Here is a 25,166-nt window from a genome sequence, read left to right as displayed (position 1 = left end):
AACCAGTTTCACAATCCATACACTAATTCTATCTCATTGCTTTTTAGTCATTCCTTATTTTAAGCCAGCAGTGTTATTCTCCAGCTTTTCCAGTTGTCATATTTATATCATATGGCTTCAAATGACTGCTGGGTGGTTTCTAGAAATCAAATTTACCCTTAATGGGGACAGATTCACCATATTAAGAACTTTCTGAAAAGAATTCCGTAGAGATTAAAAAAAAACGATTTTGAGCAATCGTGACATCTTTGAAGTAAAATATATAGTTAGTAATGTCACTGCTATGAAGCGGGGAAGAGTTTTTATTTGGTTATATAAAGGTTTAAGAAAAACAGCCTCTGGCACTGACCCTCTGGAGCTTGCCAACAGGGCTGGGGGGAGAGTTCTTGTGCAGGATAGCTGTGGACACCATCCCTGGGTTCCTCTGGTCTGAGGAACTCTGAGCCCATGCCTCTATTGTAGCTGAGGCCTCTTCCCAGAACAAACAATAGCAGGCTACTTTCTGCCTCAGGCACAGGTGTGTGAGCAGAAGAACCAGCAACAAGAAAACAAATCCTTAGAAAATGCAATTGGACATACACAAAATGAGAATAAATCTCTCAGATCCTCAATTGTGCAAATGGAAAGCTCTTTCAAAAGTAGAATTGACCAATTGGAAAAGGAGTTGCAAAAGGTTAATGAAGAAAATTCCTCCCTAAAAAAAAAAAAAAAGAATGGAACCTGCAGAAACTAATGACTTCATGAGAGAGCAAGAGCCTGTCAAAATCAAAAAATAGGAAAAAATAGAAGAAAATATAAAATACCTCATCAGCAAAACCACTGACCTCGAGAATAGGTCAAGGAGAGGCAACCTGAAAATTATTGGACTTCCTGAAAAATATTGAAGAGAAAAAAAGCCTGCACTTAATATTACAGGATCTAGTGATGGAAAATTGCCCTGATATCATGGAACCAGAGGGCAAAGTAGTTATTGAAAGAATACATTGATCCCCTCCAGAAAAAGATCCTAAAATGAAAACACCAAGGAATGTTGTGGCCAAATTCCAGAACTATCAGATAAAAGAGAAAATCCTGCAAGCAGCCAGAAAGAAACAATTTAAATATCAAGGAGCCACAGTAAGGATTATGCAGGACCTGGCTGCATCAACATTAAGGGATGGAAGGGCCTGGAATGAGGTATTTAGATGAGCAAAGGAGCTTGGAATGCCGCCAAGAATCCACTATTCCACAAAGCTGAGCCTTCTATTCCAGGGAAGATGGACATTAACGAAATGGAAGAATTCTTATAATTCCTGATGAAAAGACCAGAGTTAAATAGAAAATTTGGACATCAAACAGGAGGTTCAAGAGACACATGAAAAGGTTTAAAAAAAAAAAGGAGCGGTAAGAAAAACAACCTCATTAATTCATGGTCACACCTAATATGTCTCTCAAGACAAACAGAGGCTTCTTTCTATTCTTATTGTCAAATGTGCTTTTGCTCAATAAGATGAACAGAGAAAGAAGGATATATCCTGCTTTCATGAATCAAAAATGATGTGGTACTACTAGACTTAGAAACTAAGCCTATTGCTTTGAGTAAAACCTTTTTTTTAATAATGCTGTGAGTAATTTTCTTTGAAGATAATTAATTGAATCTTTTATTTCTATGACTTAATATTTTTTTAAAAAACTCAAAAACTTTCTTTTTAGTTTGCCAGGCAGAATAGAATAAAGGATAAGACTTTTTTTAATGTGAAAGTATATTACTACTTAGTTCCTTTCTGATAGAGTTAAAGGATTCAAGATTGTACTCAAATATAGACCCTTCTTTCTCAACTGAGATTTCATAGTTATGGTCAGTATTAAATTTGGTCAGTGTTATCTTGTGGATTGGAGAAACATGCTAGAAGCAACAGTAGATTATAAAAAAGTTAACTTTGTGGAGAGTAGGGTAGGGAAGAAGATTAGAAGGAAATGAGTAACTTTTTAATTGAGGAAGAAGTTGAATTCTAGATATAAAGACAACATGTAAAGATAAAGATAAAATATGATTATGGAAGGTTTTATAAGATGTGGGTATATACATTCTTGATATTCTAGGCCAACATCCAACACAAAAGAGTTGAAATGTAAGGTTTTGCAATTGGCATAGTTTAGTTCAACCATTTTGGGAAACAGTTTGGATCAGCTCTTTTTTGTAGTAGCAAAGAATTGGAAACTGGGCATATTCCCATCAATTGGGCACTAGCTGAATAAGTTATGGTATATAAATGTAATGGAATACTATTATACTATAATAAATGATGAAGAGAATAATTTTAGAAAAAACCAGGAAAGATTACATCCATTGATAATAAAGTGGAATGAATAGAATTAGAACAATTTATATGATAAAAGCAATGTTGTAAACTTTAAAAGGCTTATGAACCCTGTAAAATACAATGACCAATCATAGTTCCAGAGGACTCATGATGAAACATGCTATTCTCATGTTGATAGAGAGATAATGGACTTAAGAGTTCAGATTGAAGTGTATGTGTGTGTGTGTGTAAGTATGTATTTTTGGGGGGAGACACAAGATAATGTGAGAATTATTTTTGGCTTGATATATGTGGTATTGTTTTTCTTGCTTTCCCAATGGGGAAGGAAGAGAGCATGAGGGAGAGAATTTGGAGCCCAAAATAAAACTGAATTGAAAAGGAAAGTATAATTTATTTAATTTGGAAAAGAAAAACTCCAACTTAAATATAATGTAATACACAATAAATACTTGGTGGGTAATATCTATAGAAAAAAGGTTTATGTAAATCAATATTGTCTTTATTCTCTACCCGAGCTTCAAACAAAAAGTATTTTCTACTTTTCGAGCTGTTCTTTTCATGCATTATTTTACTTTATAGCTGTTTGTATAGGTGTCTTAGCACTCACCTAGAGTGTAATTAGCCTGAGGGCAGAGAATGTTTCTTACTTTCTTAAAGTTTAGAAAGTTTATATCTTCTCTTTTCTTTCCACCTCCTTCCCTTACTCCTACATGGTTATAACATAAGGAAATAGGAGATCTTTTGATGCTTTATTGATGACATAAAATTGAAGTGATATTTCTTAGAAAAAATGGAGAAGATGGCATTGTGCCCTGCCTTATTTCATCATTAAGTGGATTAAGTTTCCAAATTGTTTTTTTCCTCCCAAACACCAAAGAAACAGATAGTTTTTAAAATGAGCTGTCTTGCTTAAACAGTGATTTTCAAAAACTATCCTTTCTATGCTGGATGAATGAAGTCCTAGAAATCCAGAAATATTTGGGGGAAGTTAGTTTATTTGCTTTTGTTGGGTTGGTTTCTTGTGTTGATGTTTTTAATTGTGTGTGTATGGACGGTTGTCTCTGTTTAGGAGAACTTTCCAAAATAGTAATTTTATAAGAAAAGCAGGTCACAACATAAGATGCTTCTTTATTTTCCTAAGCAGTGGATCAGGAATCGAAAACCTTCTAGATCCAGCCCTGCCATTAGTTAACTATGAAATAAGAGTTGAAGCAAATTATCACAGGAGGCCTTTACAGATTAAAAAAAAATGGGCGTTTCAGTTTCTCTCTCAACTTAACTTTAAAAAAAAAACAAGCTTCTCCTCACCCCCTTTAGTTCACACAGCACGAAATCTTGTTTCTGACATTTTCTGGGAGAAACCTATTCAGTGACTAAAGTTATTTAATTATGTTGTCATATTTTCAGTTACAGTGGTGCTGGTTTACTGGACTACCAGAACTGAATCAAATGTGTTTATAAGAGCAGGGTTAATATACTGAATACCACAATAATTTGTTTGGCATTGCTTATTGGCTTCCCTTCCTCCAGACCAGAAGTTGAAGAATCAATTGAGACTGAATAATTCCTTCCCAAGCTAGCAACTTGTGACATAATAAAGCTATAGATAATAGAGCCAATTTCAACAAGTACCTGCTACAGAAATAAAACCATTTTAGTAAGGGTGAGATTTCCATGCCTTAAAACTAGAGGACAGGGGAGAATGCTTACAAACAGGAAAGGGGGTTTGTGTAATTCTCTTCGACCAGAAGAATTGTTTTACAGTGTGTTCACTTGGGGTAGCATGTTGGTTAAATATTGAACTGGTAAAACTGAAGTCCTGCATTAACTGCAGGTACATAAAATTTTGTTAGCTTCTACAGTTTTCTGAGCCAAGAGCTCCATGAGTAGCATAATATTAATGTGTAGTCAACCTGATTTTGTGTTAAACAAAAACTAATTCTCTAATCTTGATAATTTGCAGTTTTCCTTGCTATCTTAAAAATATAAGCAGTGGAACATAATGGACTGTGTCTTTTCAGTTGACTAAATTCTCCATTATTTATAAGAAAATGCTGAGAAAAGTCCTTTCAGCTTGTTGTAATTGTCACGAGGACTGTAAACACTTAGCTGTCAGTGTGTGCTTGTAATGGGTTTTGACATTTAGTATTCTCCTTTTGTGTGTTGTTATTAGTAATTTTTAAATTCTTAAAACCGTAGCTAAAAATGCTATTTAATTCATCTTTGCTCTTAGAATCATAGATCGTTAGAGCTATACAAAACCTTATAAAATTCCCTACTCAGTCTCTCTCAGTTTATTAGATCAGAAAACAGAAGTCCAAATAGGGAATCTAACTAGCCCAAGGTCACCCAGCTGTTTAGTGGCATAGCAGCATTATAACCCAGGACTCCTGATGCCAATCCAATTCATTGTCTGTTGTGTCATTTTGTGTTTCCATAGACTGTCTGTAGTTGGAGAATAGTCTTAAGTCATTTATTTTTTTCATGGTTATTTCTCAGACTTTGCTTACATGGCAATGTGAATTGTATCTGATTCTACCATATATAAATAATTAACTAGCAGATAGCAAAGGGAGAAAATTTAAACTGCAAATGGGGGGAAAATTTGAAATTAGTTTTGGAAACATTTAGTTCCAACAACAGACACAAAGATTTTCTATTTAACATTTGTTTGATGCTTTTTTATTCAAATAAAACCTTTTAATCTTGAAGAGTATATATTATGTTACACGAATTTTCTTATTCAAATTTCCCCTTTTTTATAAAATCCCTGTGAATCATATGATTCCTTAAAAATCAAGAACAAATTATTCAAAAATATATTGTAACTTGAATAAAACACTTTTGGGGTTTAAATCTGCAAATACTCATCCTGCATACCTAATCCCATCAAACCTATTTTTCAGTTCTCTCTAGTTACATTGTTTTGTGATGAAATTGAAAGTGGGCTCCTTGGCTATCAAGGAAATAGGTAGTGAATGAGAAAAAATTGATGTTTTGTTTTACATTACAAACATTTAGAGAGTACTTCCATTCCATGAGAAGTATCTTGTAACAAAGTAAAAGTTAAGTAAAACTCATGATAAAGTGTTTTTATGTGAGAATGCATGCAACATTTCACATCTCTAATATCCTAAGAGAAATTTGCTTTATCTCCTTCCTACCCCTCACCACTTTTGTGGAAGGAAAAAAAAATTTCTTCCAATAAATATTCATAGTCCACAAAACAAATTCCCTAAGTAGTTGTATGCAAAAATATTTGCTTCTAATTATGTACCCTAAATCTGTCACCTCTGTAATGGAGGTGTATTTCATTATCAGACCTCTGGAATCATAAATGATCATTGTATTGATCTTAGTTTTTACAGCTTTTAAAGTTGTTTGTTTTTTGATTGATGTTTTTATTGTAGAAATTAGTCTTCTGCTTATTTCATTCTTCATCATTTTATAAAAGTCCTTAGAATTATTTATGGTCTAAGCATATGAACATGCAATTCTTAAAGATTAAATCTGGGAAATTTTACAAAGGGAATGAGGATGACTACTTTTTGAAACAGATTAGAAAGGGCATCCAAACAGGAAACAAGGATAAGGATTGGTATTAATAAGGATAGTTATGGGTGGAGCCTAGTAGGAATAACTGAAAAACTTATTGCAGCCTCTTTTATATATCATTTGAAAGCAAAGACTTTGCATTGACTAAACAGGAATAAACATTACCAGGAAAACTTGTTGGAACTTCATCCTTATTACTTCAGAGTTCTATTCAAAGTGGAAATTCATTTGGGAATGAAGAATGTGCTTTAAGTTTTCAGTCATTCATTTAACAAGCATCTATTAAGGCCACTATATTAGGCACTGGGTCAATAAACACAAAAACAAAATAGGTGCTGTTTATATGTCACATAACCAACCAGACAATTTCTACAGTTCTTATAACCTTTGAAACTTCTCCCAGTGCTGCAGAAATACAAAAGGCTTTAGCTTGCTTGGTTAGGGCCAGCTATTTGGTACAGTGAGTAAAAATATTCAGGAAGACCTGAATTCAAATGTGGCCATAGATGCTTAACAGCTGTGTGATCTTGGCAAAGTCACTTAATCTATGTCTGCCTCAGTTTCCTCAATTGTAAAGTGGGGGTGCTGAGATTAATGAGATAATATTTGTAAAGCACTTAGTACAATACTTGACACTAGGCATTTAATCAATGCTTATTTCTTCTGTTTCTTCTGAGAGTACAATGGAGCTCATTAGAAAACTGAGACAAAGCTGTATGGGTCTCAACATAACCTGAAAAAAAAGGTAGATGTTGGGGCGGCTAGGTGGTGCAGTGGATAAAGCACGGCACTGGCCCTGGAGTCAGGAGTACCTGGGTTCAAATCCGGTCTCAGACACTTAATAATTACCTAGCTGTTTGGCCTTGGGCAAGCCACTTAACTCCATTTGCCTTGCAAAAAACCTAAAAAAAAATAGATGTTCAGAGTATTTCAAGAAAGAAAACTAGACCTAAACAAAGTAGTTGCTTTTCAGATGCCCCAGACTACATAAGGAGACAAGGCTGAAAGCAGAAGACAGATAAAATGGGTGAAGATGTGTACTAAACCACAAAATATCCCAGTTTCAGGAGAATCAAATTTTTTTTTGTTATGGTAGGTCTAGATTACAGAATGAAAGGATATATAAGAAGGGTAAGGGATGTGAAAAGAAGACAGGAAGGAAAATGTCCTCTAATCAATTAGTAAAATTCATTTTTCCAAAGGCTAACAATAAAGAGAAATTAACTTCTGTAATCTCTCAGGAAGAAGAGAGCCTAAAGGACAGTGAGCAAAGAAGCAAAGGGAGGGTTTGAAACAGGGAGGAAAAAAAGGGTGAAATCTTGTTTCAGTGGTGGGAGGGGTTGCCACTGATGAATACCTCCATGGGGGAATGAAGAGATTCTGTAAAAGGATATGAAGACCTTAGAGGAAGTTTAATCTTTAGGGATTTAGTGCTTAGAGAAACCACTCAGCCTGCCTCAGGAGAATTAGAAGGGGAATCTGAGCCCCTGGGGTCAGCTGACACCCATACAAGCATGAGGGAATGGATTCAGGGAGATTTCAGAGCAAATCAGAAAAAATGACCGTGGTAAGGGCAACGATTAATAATAAATTTCACAATCAGGGACTTAGGAAAATTTCTACTATCATCTTTTACTTGTAGAAATTGGTAATTTCTAAGAATGTGATTCAGCAGAGAAGGGAGAGTGGGATGCAAGGGTCTAGATCTACAATGTACTAACACGAAAACTGTTTAGGAGAGAACACAAAAGTTAGTAAATCAGAAACTTTAATTCTGTCAGGAATACAAAGACTAAAGAAGGTGTAAGTAGGTATAAGATTTGTAAATCAAAGAATAAATTTCTGGGATAGAGAGGGAAGATAAATAATGAAGTGAATGAGGGAAAGAAATCTGTTTTTAGAAAAAGGTACAAAAAATGCAATTTTAAAAACAATGAACAAAAGTTGGGTAAGATAGCAAGAGGGATTTTACTTGACTGCTTAACTGCGAGGGGAAGAATTAAATTACTAGACAAGAGGAAGAAATAATAAAGAATAGGTTAAACCAAACTACAAAATTAGGGGAAAGGTAACACAATGAGAGGTGTACAACTTGAGGATAAGAGGAAGTTAGCCATTGAGAATAGAGTTGCCTTAAAGCGTATTAAACTAAAATAACAGAAGAGATAGTATTTGGTTTCCAAAGAAAGAGAATGAAATGCCACTGTAGAGGGAACAGTTTAAGAAACAAATGGAAGATAATGTAAACCCTACTCATAACTTTAAATGAAGTGTATTAATCTGATAAAATGAAAAGGAATAGTAGATTGAATAAGAAAATAAAATCTAATAATCTGTTGCTTTAAAAAAAAACAAAGACATTCATAGAATGAAATTAAAAAGTTAGAAAAAATTTACTAAAAATCAAATTAATCCAAAAAAGTAGAGGGGGTTACAATCATGCAATCAGACAGCAAAATTCAGACATTTGCAGAATAAAAAGAGATAAGTAAGGAAAACATGCAGAAAGAAACCTTAGATAACAAACCAATATTAGTATTAAAGTGAAAAATTAAAAACCATAAGTAATATAGGAGTGGCAGGAAATTTTATTGCCCCTCTCCCAGTTTGGGACAAATCTAACAGAAAGTTAAGCAAAAGAAAAAATATAGGATTGAATAAATTCCTGGGGGTACCAGAGCTAAAAGATTTATGACTATTTCTAAATAGGATTGCTTTTTTTCTGTACTACTTGGACTTGTACAAAAATTGACCATATAGTAAGATATAGAAATGTTGCAAACTAATAATCCTTTATAGGCCATATTGTCCTAAAAATAGCAATCAGTTTAGGGGAAAACAAAACTTTTTGTCTTTTTTTTTTTTTTTTAAGATTTTTCAAGGCAATGTGGCTTGCCCAAGGCCACACAGCTAGGTAATCATTAAGTGCCTAGACCAGATTTGAACCCAGGTACTCCTGACTCCAGGGCTGGTGCTTTTATCCACTGCACCACCTAGCCACCCCAAAAGTTTCTGTCTTTAAGAAACTTACATTAAGTTCATATGAAATATCTTCAAATATTTAGATTTATCTCTCGTAGTTTTACGTATTTCCCTCTCAAAATTACAGATTGCAGCTTAGCCTTCCCAGGTATACAACTCTTATCCCTGTCCTTCCATAAATTTGCCACAGGCAGGTCCACCCAATATACTGGGGACCTCCTTTAATTTCTCCTGACTTCATGAGGTTATTCATCTGTCACCTCTCATTTCATGTCCAGACCATTTTTTTTCTTTCTACAATGCATTTCCTTGTTTAAAGTTCCTCATTGGCTATATTATTTAGACTGCTGACACACCTATCATCCATTTCCATCTATGTTACACCATGTATGCTTTCAGTTCATTTTCTTTTTTATAACCTATGTAACCTGGCTTCATGAAATGAAACTTTCTACCTATCATTTTTTGTAATGTTTTGAATTTTATAATTTTTCCCCCAACCTCCCTTCCTCCCACCTCCCCCACAGAAGACATTCTGATAATCTTTACATTGTTTCTATGCTATATACATTGATCAAAATTGAATGTGTTGAGAAAAAAATCATAATCCTTGAGGAAAAAATAAAATATAAGAGCAAAATTAAGTAGTACATAAAACAACTTTTTTTTTTTAATTGAAGGTAATAGTCTTTGGTCTTTATTTAAACTCTACGGTTCTTTCTTTGGATACAGATGGAATTCTCCATCACAGATACCCTAAAATGATCCCTATTTATTGCACTGATGAAATGAGCAAGTCCATTAAGGTTGATCATCACCCCCATATTGCTGTTATGGTATATACAATGTTCTTCTGGTTCTGCTCATCCCGCTCTACATCATTTCATGCAAGTCTTTCCAGATTTCTCTGAATTCCCATCCTTCCTGGTGAAACTTTCTTAAAAAAAGAGGATCTTTAAAAAACAAACAAACCGAGTCTTTCTAAATTCCAGGAAGTACTGCTGTTCTTCAGGATCTAGATAGAGGAAATCACCTATCATGTATTGCTTTTCATTTTGTAGAATTGTGTAATTAATGATGATTTATTTGATTGGTAATGATTATAATATTCTGTTTGATTGTTTATCCCATTTTGAGCCTTTCAAATAATGAAATATAACATTGCTATCTTAATTGATTTATACCTTTAACAGTTAGAATTATACTTAAGTTTTCAGTAATATTTTTTTCCCCTTTCAGAAAGAAACCAAAGCTTTGGCCTTCTCAGTTCATTGGCTGGTGCAAACTGTAACATTGGGTCAACTGAGAACCATCACACTGAAGTAAAGAGTAATTTTTATTTCTCTTATCTTCTTTGATCTTCCCTTTTGTTCTTTGTTGTAATGTTCTTTGTCATATTTTCTAGGAGAGAGTTGCTCTTTTAAAAAAGCAGTTTTGTCCTTAGGGCAGAAAAGCAACTAAACAATTTAAGGATATGGAGTTGTTGCTTATAGCTGTGAGAGGAGATAGGAAGCAGATGTATGTGTATATCATTTGTCAGTCAAAACTCATCTCAAGAGCTCTGCTTTATTCTTTGTTCATGGTCTATCCCCAAATTTAGTGCTTCTTATTGAAGGATCTTAATTTTTCCAACTTGTTTACAACCTCTTTTTGTGGTACTCTTGTCTAAATTTATGAAATATTTATTAAGTCTCTTTTATATGCCAGGCCTGTGATAGCATTAACTTAGTGGTAATTCATAATCATGGGAATCTTCATGAGGGAGCTATGGATCCCAAAGATTAGCAGGAGGATGGAGAGTATTCAGAATCTAAGATATAGCCTGTGCAAAGACAGATATGGGAGGGTTGGATGTCATGTGAGGTAACAGCAAGTAGACCAGTTTGACTGGAGAGAGTCCATGAAGGACAGTAAGACAAACCTCTGAAAAGAAAAGTTGAAACTGCTTTAGAGAACTTTAAATGACAAACAGAGAGGAATGTATTTTGTTCTGGAAGAAAAACAGCCACTGAAGGTTTTTAAGCTGTACCTTGGAAACCTCAATTTGGCAGCTTTTGTGAAGATTATAGAATGGGAAGAGTCCTTCGAGATTTTCTATTCCAACCTCCTCATTTTTTGCAAGTGAAGAAACTAAGGCCGTAGATAGTTTGGAGAAGAAAGAGACTGGAGACTGGAAGACCTATTAGGAGGCTATTGCAGTAGTCTAGGCAAGAGATGGCAAGTGCTTAAACAAAGGAGGTGGCTATGTGAGTGGAGAGCTTTGTAGTCATCTGTCTGGAGGTGACAGCTTGAAAGTTAATAAACTCATGAGGTAAGATAGTAGAGAGAAGAGAAGGGACACCAGGTAGAGCCACATGTAATAGGGAGGGCATTTGAGAAAAGAGCCTGAGAAAGCTTTCATATCACTCAGAGGCCTTTGTTGAGCCCTGCCCCAAGGATCTGTGTAAGGGATCATTCTTGCCTTCAGAGAGTTTAGTGTATGGTTGGGAAGATACAAATATTAGTCTTCCATGTGGCAGAATTTCTGTAAAAAGCTTACCTTGGTCAGTGTGCCAGAGCCAAAGGAAAATTTTACACAGCTCCAGTGCTAACAGGGCTTTCTTTGCTATCCATATCTTGTAAGTATTGATTTCCATGTGTCTCCCCAATTAGAATGTTATCTCCTTGAAGTCAGGGCTAGATTTATCTTTCTTTATATCCCTGGGACTTACCAGGGTGCCTTACACATAGTACATACTTAAGACATGCTTGTCGTCCTGACCTGGTTTGACTCAAATTTTCTAGAATTTTTTTTTTTTTATTCACTTCCAAATTGATCAAGTTGGGAAGGATATTTTGAACATTTAGTGGATCTTTTTATAAATTGTAGTTGTCTATGTGAAGGTATCAAGAGCTGTAAATTGTTTTCTTTTCAATCAAACAAAATAATTTTGTCTTTAAGTCTGTATATAAAGAATTTTTTTTTTAACTGATCACTCATGGTCCATTCTCACCCTTCTAAGAAAGCTTGGGAATTAAAATGTGAATTTACCTGACTTTAATTCTGAAGTAACATATTTGTTGTTTACTTTGTTAAACCAACAGCCTCATTTGCCTATAGGAGATGAAACTGAATGCTGCTTTGATCATCAGGACAGTGCTTCTAACTCAACTGACTCCCAGGTTGATAGTATTGTAGGTAAGTTTCTTCCTTGGAAACCAAGACACATTTTTGTTTAGTTTGGTTGTTTTGGAAAAGAAATGTTGTTACAAATTATTTAAAAAGAAGTTGATTTCTAAATGAGTAGAAGAGAAGAAAAGTGAATTTAAACCCTATCTATAATTTTTAGAGTCAGAAAAAGAAGCATTAACTTAACAAGCATTTAGCTGTTGTTCTTTTGGTTTTTCTGGTAAGATTCTAGTATGATAAAAGAAACAAAGTCCATATTTTATCTAACATTTGATGAAACAGTATGTTTCAGTGTTTGTTCTTTTTTCTTAAAGTAAAATAAATAAGTAGTTTGGTTTTTTTTTTTTTTTGTTTTTTTTTGGTGATTAGACACTTCCATAGTTTTAATGCTTTGTACTCTTCAAAACTAAATCAAACTACTTCCGCATCCATTATTTAGGGTAGATATTCTTAATAGTCCCTTAAAGATGATGAAACTAAGGCTTAAGAGCATTAAATGAATTGTTCAAAGTCACATTAGCATATTAGATAAAGCTAGAACACAGGTCTTCATAAATCTATTGTATATAAACCATGGAACAGCAGGGCATAGTATGAAGTCGAAAGAATTTCTGATGGCCTTTCTTTCTATTTAGGCTAGAAAAGTTTTGTTTTTTTTTTACCTAACCTCACCCCCTTCAGATGACTTTTTATTTTTTCTTGTCTAAAACTAATCATCACTTTGCAAGTAAAATAAGATATAAGCATACTTTAGTCTTCCATAAAGTGTTATTGTCTGACCACTATGGAGAGCAAGTATGTAGCCATAGGGATGATGTTTTGGAGTAAGAAAATACATTATTATTACTGCTTCCCTGGAACAAAGTCTCACTTGACCCCAGGCATTCCCTAGGCAATTTCCCCTACCCTAAAATTTAAGAAACTGGGCATAACCAGGAGGCCAAAAAAAAAAAAACCATCTTTTTCTGACAAACACTTGATTTCCAGTAAAGTTAAAGTAATCCAGATAAATGGAATTTAATTGGGTGAGTGAGATGAAGTCCTCCAAATCTTCCTTCTGATGGGTAACATTGTGCTGTCTGCATAAAGCTCTGGAAAATTGCACTGCTTCCTAAATGAGAGCCATAATTACTTGTTTGGTCTAACTCTTCAAGGAGAAAAAATGTGTAAATGTTATAAAAATTGTCCAGCCATTGATCTGTATTTGGAAGGATAACTCAAAAGGTAGGAGGACATAGGAGTTGCAATCTGCATCTTTAAAGGATTTAACTATATCAGTGAATTCCCAAGCCATCAAATTAAAAACCTTTAAATATATAATCTTTTCTGATTACATTAGAAAAAATCCAAATAGTTTGGTTTAAATAGGTTTATTTTGAAAATGTATATTGATTATAAATGCAAAAGTCCATCCTAAAATAATTCAGTACTTATCAATAAATATTGTATGTAGATAAGAAACAGTAGCCAAAAGGGAGAAAGGGGTGAAGGGAAGAACTGGTGAAAGAGAGATTAAAAACATTAGAACATAAATAAAAGAAAGAATTATTTGAACTGACAGTAAAACTAGGTAGGTATTAGTTCTTTGGAAAGATGAAGAATAAGGTGCCAGGGAGGGGATCATTAAAAAGCAATCAGAAAAAGAAAGAGAATGCCATTTGGCAAAATTTCAGTTGAAAAAGGAAAGATCACAATAAATAAAAAAGCAATTAAGCATATTATTAAGGAATTTTACATATAACTATATTCTAATATGTTAAGCAATATAAAGGAAGTCATTGATATCTATAAAATATAAATTATCAAAATGGATGTAGGACAAAATTAATTTGAAGTAATTAGAGAAAAGAACAAATCATGAAAAACGATCCTTAAAAATAAAGCACCTGAATCAGATGGATTTTCAAGTGAACTTTTTCAAATTTTCTAAGAACAAATACTCTCTATAGGGCAAAGATTATTTATGAATATAGAGAGAGATAGAATACCACTCTAAATATTTTTAGAATTAAAAAAAATTGGTGTTAATTTTAAACCTGGCAGAAATAACATTTAATATAGTGTATGATAGTGGGGAAGTACAAATGGAGGGAGTTGCGATCAGCAATGGCAACAGTGGAAAAATATGGAAGTAGCTTTTGTGTATTATTATTATTATTATTATTATTATTATTATTATTATTATTATTATTATTTGGGGGTTGCAGGGCAAATGGAGTTGGGTGGCTTGTCCAGGGCTGCACAATTGAATGACTGTTGGGTGTCTGAGGTCAGATTCGAACCCAGGTGCTCCTGACTCCAGGGCCAGTGCTCTGTCCACTGCACCACCTAGCTGCCATGATGATGATGATGATGATTTGTATTTTATTGGTTTTTGCAGGGCAATGGGGTTGGGGTGGCTTGCCCGGGATCACACAGCTGGGTGATTGTTGAGTGTCTGGGGCTGGATTTGGGCTCAGGTGCTCCTGACTTCGGGGCCAGTGCTCTGTCTACTGCGCCACCTAGCTGCCCCTATTATTTTTTTTTTAATTTTAATTTTAATTTTTTTCTCTTCATTGCTCATGAGGGTCTATATTTTGGGGGATGGGTATTATGTTTACTCTTAAGAATATTTTAGTGATGTATAAAAACATTTGTACAAAAATAAATATAATTTTAAAAAATTTTAAAATAAAAAAGAGCATTTAAAAGAATTATAGACTAATTTACCTAACATGATACAAATATAATAAATAATTAGCAAGATATCACAGTATAGTTTTTTGGGGTTTTTTTTTGCAAGGCAAATGGGGTTAAGTGGCTTGCCCAAGGCCACACAGCTAGGTGTGTCTGAGACCAGATTTGAACCCAGGTACTCCTGACTCCAAGGCCGGTGCTTTATCCACTACGCCACCTAGCCGCCCCAACACAGTATGGTTTTAAAAATATTCTTCATGACCGAATAGGGTTTATTCTGTGAATATAAGATTAATTAAAAATCAGGAACACTATCAACATATAACACAATAAATAAATCAAAGAGACTTCAAAAAATTATGATTGCATTTGCATATACAACCAGGGATGGAGTAGGGATGAGGGAGCCTTTGCCAACCGTTAGAAAGAGTCTTTTGGAATTAGTCTAAAAGGATGTGATTTCATTAGTGATTAGAAATGAGATTCCGCATTCCCTGTCTTTAAGAGCTAAGTAGCTAAGTTTAAGGGAGTTCTGCCCTAACTCATGCATTGTACAAGAATAGACTAGTTAGATTTGATTGGCTGTGGATGGATTGTGATATGATGTATTTGAAGGCCATGAATGCAATTTACAATGCAAAATTATTAGGTATATGCTTCAAGAAAGTTAAAGACAAACACAAAGTTCCTATATACACCCACATCTTCATAATGACACTTTTTCCTGTTAGGAAAAACTGGTCACAAGTAAATGCTCACCAGTTGGGGAGTGACTTAACAAACTGCTCCCTGAATGTGGTGGAGTACATCCTAAAAAATGATGAATATGAAAAATTTAGAGAAATAAGATATAACAAAGATGTGTATGAACTAATACAGAGTTAAAGTAAGAAGAACCAGAACAATATATACAATGAATGTAATAATTTAAACAAATTGAATGCCATACAATTTATATGTATAATGTACAGACATATATACACATGTATGTGCATACATATATATATACTCATATATATTTATACATATATAAGATAATAAATATAAGGTCACAGAATACAAGTTTAATCTATGTAAAACTTGGAAATTCTTATATACAAACAATTAAGATCAAGAAAATTTTGTGAAGAAACCCCATTTATAGTAACAAAAGCCCATCAAATATATGGAAATTACTCTGTTTAGAAATAACAAATAATTTCTATAAAGACAACTATAAAACCCTAATGATTGGGGGAGTAAGGACCTAAATAAATGGGGGGAACAGGGTTTATGATTGGATTAGATATAAAAAGTGACATTTACCAAATGAATATACTTGGTTTTAATGCAGTTCCAGTTAGAATATGAAGTAGTATCTTCATAGACCTTGATTAAAATAAAAATTAAGTTTATATGGAAAAACAAATAGACAATAATTTCAAGAGCTGTGTGGGGGAAATGCTAATGAGGGTGAGCCATGAACTACTAAAATAAATATATTATAAACTAATAATTATCAAAAACCATCTATTATTGTATAAAAATAGAAGATAGTAGACATCTAATCAAATATGTATTTTCTGTATCTAATAGCTAATATTTAACATTATATAGTGTTTTAATATTTTACTTGTATGGAAAAACTTCTATGAAATATCCCTCATAGTATAACCTGGAGTCAACAGACCCCCTAGGGTTTGATGGTTAGTTTTCAGGTTTCAAAAACTTAGGAGGAAAAAAAATCACTTTTTTACTTTCATTAACCTTTGATTTTCTCTCTGTAATCCTATGTATTTTATACATTTTAAAACATTCTGAAAAGGAGTCTGGTCTAGCCTTGACCAGAATACCAAAGGTGTCTGCAACAGAACCCCTACCTTAATAGCATTTAAGTTTCTTGAAGACAATGACTGATTTTTCCTTTGTGTTTATTTAGCATATTGGCTTTTATATGGTAAGCATTTAATAAATATTTGTGGAATTAATTGAAATAATTTGCAAAATGGAGGCTAAAAGAACAAAAGCAAAGTTATGATAAAGTATGCCCCACTACCAGCATAAGAGAAATGAAGTGACTTACCCAGGGTTTCACAGTTTCAGTGCTAGAATATTCATCCCAGATTACCTGACTTCAAGCCTGGTATCATTTTCACTATAACATGCTGCCAGAAGGAAAATGATTTTAAGCCATCCTCTTTCACCAGGATATACTAAAATAAAGAGAACTATTAGAAAGAATTCTGACTTCAGAGAGTCAAAGGAACTAGACTTTTTTCTGGAGAATCTAAAGATTTATTGGAGTGAAAGGAAATTACTGTTATAGTACCTGAAGGGAATATGATGCTTTTGTTTGTTAGGTACCTTTTAGTCTTGGAATTCTGTACATATATCTTATGTGCAACCTTGCATTAATATTCTCACAAACATTCCTTTCAGACCCCATGCTAGATCTGGATATCCAGGAGTTGGCCAGTCTCACTACTGGAGGAGGAAATCTGGAAAATTTTGAACGATTATTTTCAAAGCTAAAAGAAATGAAAGGTAAGCAAAAGTATCTTGTGAAATCTTAATTTTATTTATATTGTGTATACTGTAGTCCTATATGGGCAGAAAGTAAATTTACCACTGTGTTTTAGTTTCACAGAAATGTAATGCAACTGAGTTTTGTATGAGACCACAGACCTTTGGTTTGCATTTTTGTTTGTAAAATTTCAGCCGTAACATTTCACCAAGATGACTTGAAATTTTATTTTATTTTTTCAAATATATTTTTTTCACTATTGTAGCGATATATAGTAAATATATAGTAAATATAATACCCTCTCCCCCCCCCCCCCCCCAACAAAGACAGAAAAAACCCTCAAGAAAAATAAGGACAGGGGGAAAAAATGGTACTTCAGTCTATATTCAGATACCATCAGCTCTGCCTTTGGGATGCATCACATTCTTTATCATAAGTCCATCAGAGAAGTTACTTCAATATGCTAACTGTATTTCCCTTCATACTATTTCTCTCCCTCCCCCCCATTTATTCTATTCTGATTCGCTATTCACCTCGTCCTCCTCAAAGGTGGATTGTATCTGACTCCCCTCTCCCACAATCTTCCCTCTCTTCTATTACCTTAAACCCCTCTTCCCCCCATCTCTTTTCTCCCAACCCTTTCCTTTCTTTTTTCCATCTAGTGTAAGATAGATTTCTATGTCCTATTGAGTGTATGTTATTTCCTCTCTGAGCCACTTCTAATGAGAATGAAGACTCACTCACTCCCCCTCACTTTCTCCCTTTCTACTTTATTGCAAAAGCTTTTTCTTGCTTCTTAGGTGAAATATCTTAGCCCATTCTACCTCTCCTTTCTTTTTCTCCAAGTACTTTCCTTTATCACTCATTGACTTCATCTTTATAATATATTAGACTTTGGTATTCAGCTTCCTCCTGTGCCTTATCTATATATGCTCCTTCTAACTTCCCTAATAAATAAAATGTTTTATATTAGTTAGGGCCGCATAACAGGGTGATCGTTGGATGTCTGAGGCTGGATTTGGACCTGGGTGCTCCTGGCTCAAGGGCCAGTACTCTGTCCACCACCCAGCTGCCCCTACTATTATTACTATTTTATTTGGGGTCTTTTTTTTCCCTTTTTTTTTGGTTTTTGCAGGGCAGTGGGGTTGGGGAAGCTTGCATGTCACACAGCTGAGTGATTGTTGGGTGTACAGGGCCGGATATGGGCTCGGGTGCTCCTGGCTCCAGGGCTGGTGCTCCGTCCACTGTGCCACCTGGCCATACCTACAATTATTATTTTTTTTAATTTTAATTTTAATTTTTTTCTCTCCCCTTTACTTTATCGCTCAAGCAAGTTTATATTTTTTTGGGGGGAAGGGTATTTTATTTCCTCTTAATCAAGAATATTTTATTAATGTATAAAAAAACATTATTTGTACAAAAAGAGAATAAACCTTAAATAAAAAAAAAGAAAAAACTGCCTTTGCATGTAGTTGAAAAAATAGATAAGTTTATTTAATGAGGGAGGGAAGTGTTTTACTTCTGAACATATCTCCCCAATCTGCTCTCCTATCTATCAACCTCCCCTTCTCACAGTCTTCTCTAAATCCTCTTCCCCCCCGCTTCTCTTTGAGTAAGGTAGATTTTTATACCTAGCTGAGCATATATGTTAGTCCCTCTTTGAACCAATTTGGATGAGAGCAAATTTCAACTGGCTGTCAGTGCCCCCTCCACTGTAAAAGCTCTTTCATAACTCTTTTATGTGAGATAATTTACTCCATTCTATTTTTCACTTCCCTCTTCTCCCAATGCATCTCTTTACATTTTATTTTTTTAGATTATTCCATCATTGCCAATTCATACCCTTGCTGTCTATATATGTATACTTCTTCTAACTGCCCTAATAATGATGTTCTTAGAGTTACAAGTATCATCTTCCTCTTTTTATATTTCTTATGAGTCAAATTTTCTATTTAATTCTGGTCTTTTCATCAGGATTGTTTGAGAGTCCTTTATCTCATTAAATGTAAATTTTCTCCCTTGAAAGATTAATACTCAGTTTTTCTGGGTAGGTGATTTTTGATTGTTATCCTGGCTCCTTCACACTCCAGAATATTATTCCAAGCCTGTGGCTCTGTGATATTTGAACCCGGGAGCTCTGGAGTTTGACTATAACATTCCTGGGAATTTTCACTTTAGGATCTCTTTTCAGGAGGTGATTGATGGATTCTTTCAAGTTCTTTTACCCTCTGGTTCTAGGATATCAGGGAAATTTTCCTTAATAATAATTTGCTCATTTTTCCAACCTATTTCTTCACTTTTAACTTTATGTTGAAATTGAGCTCTGTTCCAGGGGTGAAAGGAGTAGAGAGCGGGGAAGAGATGGGGGAAAGAGGGCAGCACTTTTCCAAGTTTCAGTTTTTTTGTGTTCTCTTCAGAATTAGTTCTGGGGCTCTGTATGTTTTCAATTCTTTCAAGGTATGATCCAAGGAGAGGTGTGGTCATTATTCTCCTGACCAGTGCTCTAGACTGTGAGTGATCTCAAGAACTCTTTCCTACCCTTTTCTATCTGAGTCCCCACTCCCCTGTGGTCATATGATGTAGTGTGCTGGGGCTCCTTCTTGCCTGGACTATAACCTGGAACTATATAAGGGCAGTGCATCAGTGACTTACCATCAAGAAAGTCTCCTTTAATTTCCTTTTGACCATTTGTAGACTTACATCAAGTTGCCTGCTTGCTGGGGTGCCACCTGTGGTGGACAGTACTCTGTTACCACCCCAATGAGAGAGAATTTTTCTGCCAATCTTCTAAGTTATCTTGGACTGGAAAATTGTTTCACCTAATCCTTTTCTTGGTTCTGCCATTCCAAAATTTGTTTGGAGGCATTATTTTAAAGTTGTTTGGAGAATTTGAAAACTCTCAGGCAAATCCCTGCCTTTATTCTGCCATTTTGACTGTCCCAATCAAATTGACACTTTAAGAAATAGCAAATATAATCATTCTCATGAGGTTTCTATAGAGCCTTTGCCCTCCATACTTGCTGTAAAATTCTCAGTTCTCTGTCTCATTGTTAATATTGATGGCAAACTGATGTTTTTACTTGTTTGGTATCACTGTTTACTGCATGGAGGTCACTGATCAAGGCTTACTATTGTTGGAGGCTTCCCAATGGCTTTGTTGTGATGTGATATCCTTCACTCTCACTTTTTCTTGTCAGTTAAGAGAATCCTGTGAAGTCTGAGGAAGCAGAAATGTCCCTTAGTTCTCACTGTGAGAGTCTCAAACAGAAATTTAATCACCATCAAGGCTTATCTCTTCTTATCTTGGACTTTTGAGATCTCCCTTTTGGTGGCACCATTCCTAACCACATGGAAGTGGCCCGTGATGTCAGATGTCCCAGAGAAGTCAAGGAGAGTGAGTTGAAGAAAAAAAAGATGTTTGGACTTAACAATGAAGGAGTCATTTGTGATCCTCAGAAAAATTGTTACAAGGGAAGGATAGAGAATGGAAGACAGATGGCAGGTAACTAAGAACTGAAGGGAGTCAGATTGTTAGGCATTTGCAATAAAGCTAGGAGGAAAATGGCAATATAGCTTGAGTTCAAGGTCATGGAAAGATTCTAGGAAGTATAGATAGAGCCCAGAGAATTCTTGAACATGTCTTTAGAGGAAGGATGTGGTAAAGGGAAACATGAAAGATACATGAGAGAGAATGATTGATGGAACAAAGGCATGGAAAAGATTTTTGATTGAGGGTTCAAGGTAGAGTTTACATATAGCAAGAAGAGAGGGCCACCTCCTCCTGAGACTGGAAGAAAAGGTAGAATAAAGGGAAAAACTTTAATAACTAAAGGATGGAATCTCAGCAAAGCAATCATCTGTGAGTGAGTGATAATCCCAGTAAATAGACAAAGTAAGAACTCTGTTGCATGGAGATCATATCTCTATCCCTTTGTTTTTCTTTTTTCCCCCCTCTCTTCCCTAATCCCTTCCTTCCCATTACCCCAGCACACACTGTATTAAAATGGAATGAATATGAAATCTCCATCATTACAATTTATCTGGAAAACCTAGAGGATTCAGAATTCGTAACTTTTAATGAATACACTCCCAAACACAACTCAGAAAATGGCCTTATATCATCTGAGGTTAGAATTTCACAGTCTTCAGGCTCTTGTGTTATATGAAATTCTGTTTCCTCCCTAGACAAAGCAGCAACTTTGCCTCATGAACAAAGAAAGTTGCATGCAGAAAAGGTAAGATCAAAGAGTTACTTATTCCAACTGTGCTGGGTACTTAGGATAATAATTGTTATATGTCTGCTTCTCAATAGAGGTAAAAGTTGTGCTTACAGAACTTTGCATGTTAATTAAGAACTTATTCATTACTTACACAATAAGAAAGCATTTGTTACAATAGTAAATTCAGTCTTCAAATATGTATAATTTCTTTGAATTTGAGTGAGTCCTGATCTAACCTGAGCAAGAGATTTTATAACTAGCTAGAGGAATCCAGTTATAGATAGTGTTGAAATTTTAGGTTCATACATAGGATCATAGATTTAGAGCTTGACATGGACCTTAAAAGTCATTGAGTCTAGCTTCCTCATTTTACTGTTGAGGAGACTGAGGCCCAAAGAAGTAGCATGATTCACCTATGGTCATACCAGCAATAATTAGCAGAGCTAAGGTGTAGACCTAAAGCTTCTGACTCAATGCTTTGCTTTTTCTATTATATCATACTGATTACCTAACAATAAAGTGGTACAACTGGGATTTGAACTCAAATCCTACTTTAGATTTACTGATCTTTTCCCTGTACCAAAGGCTCATAAGAGTTTTAAAGTATTATCATGTATATGGCATGGATTGAGCTGGTACCTATAACTTAATAAATTTTTGTCCACAGGTGGCCAAAGCATTTTGGATGGCAATTGGTGGAGACAGAGATGAGATTGAAGGCATTTCTTCTGATGAAGAAAACTGAGCTTCTTTGTGTCTGGTTAGCCAAGATGGTAACAATACACTTTAATTGTGTTAAGGGATTTCAGGAGCTTGGAACACTGCAGGGGTGGGAGAAGACAGACACAGGGGTTACCTATGTCTAGCCTATAAAAGAATTCCTCCCTATCCTTGTTATTGTGGAGTGGAAATGGAACAGGTGATTGCAATTCCTTGGGGGACATTTAAGGTCATCAGGAAGTAGCCAAAGCACTATTGTAAATTTTAGGTCACCTAGGGCCTTTCCTCCAAGGTATCTTCCATGGACATGGAAACCCAGAGAGAAAAAGCTAAGCTGTGTCCAGGATTCAGGTGCTTCCTATTAGACAGTTTGGCCTTAGAGCTCTCATCATTTCTCATACCATATCGATATATCCTGTTGGGGAGGCTGGGAGGGCTCAGTGCCACAATCTTTACTCCTGAGAATATACCCCAACATGCCACAATAACCAGAGCAAGCCACATGAGCCCCTCGCTGCTGTGGCTGAAGCCTTCAACCTCCCATTAGCTCTCAGGCTGTTCCCAGAGTTCCCTCCTCTCAATCTGTCTTCATGCACATACCACAGCTGCCTTTGCTTTAACATTCCTGCACTCACCACACCTAGGCTGGCTTCCAACTACCTAAAAGCCACATATATTTGAGTTCTGTCTACCTCCTGACCTCTCATCATTCCCCATGAAATTGCAATTTCTCCTTCCCATCTACTCCTGGGATGATGAGGAGTAGAGGAGAAACCATCCCATACAACAAAGGACAACTGTGTCTGTCTTCTCCTTAGCTCCACAGAAGCTGAAACCCTGAAACTTCCTGGATGGACCCTGTTTTATTTTGCTGAGATTTTCATCATCATGTGACCATCTAGCCTGTATAAAGGGTTGATTGTTGGTCTTAATAGTAGCTTACAGAAGGTTCTTCTCCCTCAGATTATAAGGAAATGAAGAGTATGACAATTAGAAGTGAACTTCCTCCGGATTTACTTTTTATTCTAGAGGAGTGGGAATTAGCTACAAAAATTCTTGCCTATTTAAATGAGTCAAGCTACTATGGGCTATCCATTCTGTCATAGAAATAATCCTGTATTTCTGTTCAGTTACCATTGCTCTTGAATTGATCCCAGGCCTTTATCTACTTTCTTTCACAGCTGGTTTTCAGTAACCAAGCTTATCTGATCCATGATGTATCTTCCTTTTGTGAGATGATTAAAGAAACGAGGCCTCATGTTATATTAGTAATTAAATGTAAGGTAGCTCTAACCTTACTATGTGACACACAATCACTAACTACAAATTTACAGAAATGTCTATGGATTCTGCTTTTTTAAATGTTTAACCCCTTGTAACTAAGCCAGAAAAACCTATCTTTGACAGGGTGGATTTTATTTATGCAGAAAATGAGTAGAGTTTCATTAAATACCAAGGAAGGAATAACCTTCACTATTATTGTGTCTGTGCATGAGAGACAGCCTTCTGAAATTTCTATTTGGGATATTAAAGAGCATGGGAGCAGTATTATGAATGTAGTTGCCCTAATACCATCAAAAAGCTAAAATGGAATAACAAGTATTTTAGTATTTCACCATGTCACCAGCCATCGTCTCCAGCCATTGATCATACCCAAAGCAATGTTATCACCTCATATGTGCTTACAAACAAGTGAAGTATCCTAATCTTTCTAAGAACCAAAATAAAATGTGGAGTAGTGACAATGAATGGTATAGAGGAGGTAGTGTTAGAAAACTAATTTACAAAAAAATTCACAAGCACTTTCACTGCAGGGACGTGACATTTCCTATGAACCTTCCATAAATGCAGCTCTTAGTGTCCTTGTGGTTGTTATCCTATGGAAAAAAACTAATATGCACCTTTGAATGGAAGTGCTGAAGGGAAGTCTCCCAAAGAAGTTTTTTTTAAGGCTACTTTTGTGAATTACTTATTATTGGTGTGAGAGAGAAATGGGTCTCAAAAGAGTAGAGGTTTGCTGGTGGTGGTTGCCCAGGTTGCAGGTTCAGACGTGAGACAATTCCAAAGGGGAACACAATCTGAAATCTAGTGGAAACCCTAGTATTGATCACACACTGGAGCAAGTCTGACCCTCACACATCCTCTTACACATTCTCCAGAAACTGAAATGAGGGAGCAGTAAGAACAGGACAACCCATACAAGATTGTCCTATAGCAGCACTCTATACAAAGTGAACTGCCAACCACAGAAGAGACTGTGACACTCTTGATGTTTTTTTTAAGATGACTTCACTCTTCTATTAAGAACATTAGCAAAGTCCAGTATAAAGATGGGAAAGAAAGTTGGAGCATTTCCCCCCTTAGCTTTAGGGAAACAATTAGGTCATATGTATTAGGGAAAATAGATTGGAAAAAGCTGTGAACTTGATTTTGTAAATTAAACATGGCTCAATTGATTAAAATGAGTATTATTTATGAACTCTACTAATGTATATAAGTTCTTTTGGGGACTCATGTCATTACTTTACACTTAATACTGAAGCACTGCTCAAATGGACATTTTTACAAGGTAATAATAAGACACATGGATTTCCAAAGACCTCAAACAACAGAGGAAATTTGACTCCTTTAGAGTATCTTACTCAAGACCCTTGATAGTAATCCCATAAAAAAAGGTTGTACCAGGATGGATTTTTTTTATTGCAGAAAATGATCTTAGTTTCATTAAATACCCAAGGAAGAAATAGCGTTCACTACTATTGTGTTTAAATTTCTATATGGGATATTAAAGAACATGGGAGCAGTATTATGAATGTAGTTGCCTTAATATCAATAGAGAGATAATTTCAAATTGCAGTCTGCCCACATTGACAAATACAGCTCATCAATGATCTTGAAATAAAAGACTTAACTCAGAGTTCAAGTTTGATGGCCCTGTTTGCAAAGAAAAGAGTTGATAGTGTCTGGGAGGGTAAAAAGGACCACAGATTTCAAACAATTATACCAATTGAGAAAGCCAAGGTTTATAATAATTTGGA

At 35.2% G+C, this 25,166-nt stretch overlaps 1 protein-coding gene across 5 annotated transcripts in view; it reads left to right on the top strand.

The window, feature by feature from the left end:
• The window catches only part of AAGAB (alpha and gamma adaptin binding protein), a 71,323-nt gene that overhangs the window by 34,950 nt on the left and 11,207 nt on the right, over positions 1-25,166 (top strand). The window contains exons 6-12 of one of the 5 annotated variants that reach the window (XM_074234464.1): positions 10,080-10,162; positions 11,925-12,018; positions 17,104-17,208; positions 20,505-20,690; positions 21,374-21,423; positions 22,076-22,168; positions 22,947-24,872. In XM_074234464.1, coding sequence (XP_074090565.1) covers positions 10,080-10,162; positions 11,925-12,018; positions 17,104-17,208; positions 20,505-20,690; positions 21,374-21,423; positions 22,076-22,153 — 596 coding nt within the window. In that variant the 3' untranslated portion in view covers positions 22,154-22,168; positions 22,947-24,872. Of the gene's footprint in view, positions 1-10,079; positions 10,163-11,924; positions 12,019-17,103; positions 17,209-20,504; positions 20,691-21,373; positions 21,424-22,075; positions 24,873-25,166 lie in introns of those variants that run through there. The other 4 variants (XM_074234462.1, XM_074234467.1, XM_074234465.1 and 1 more) reach the window with 4 other exon arrangements.

Source organism: Macrotis lagotis, chromosome 4 (assembly GCF_037893015.1).
Source record: "Macrotis lagotis isolate mMagLag1 chromosome 4, bilby.v1.9.chrom.fasta, whole genome shotgun sequence".
NCBI classification, from domain to species: Eukaryota; Metazoa; Chordata; class Mammalia; order Peramelemorphia; family Peramelidae; genus Macrotis; species Macrotis lagotis.
Note: the sequence above shows the minus strand (reverse complement) of the source record. Positions and strands in the feature narration are given on the sequence as shown.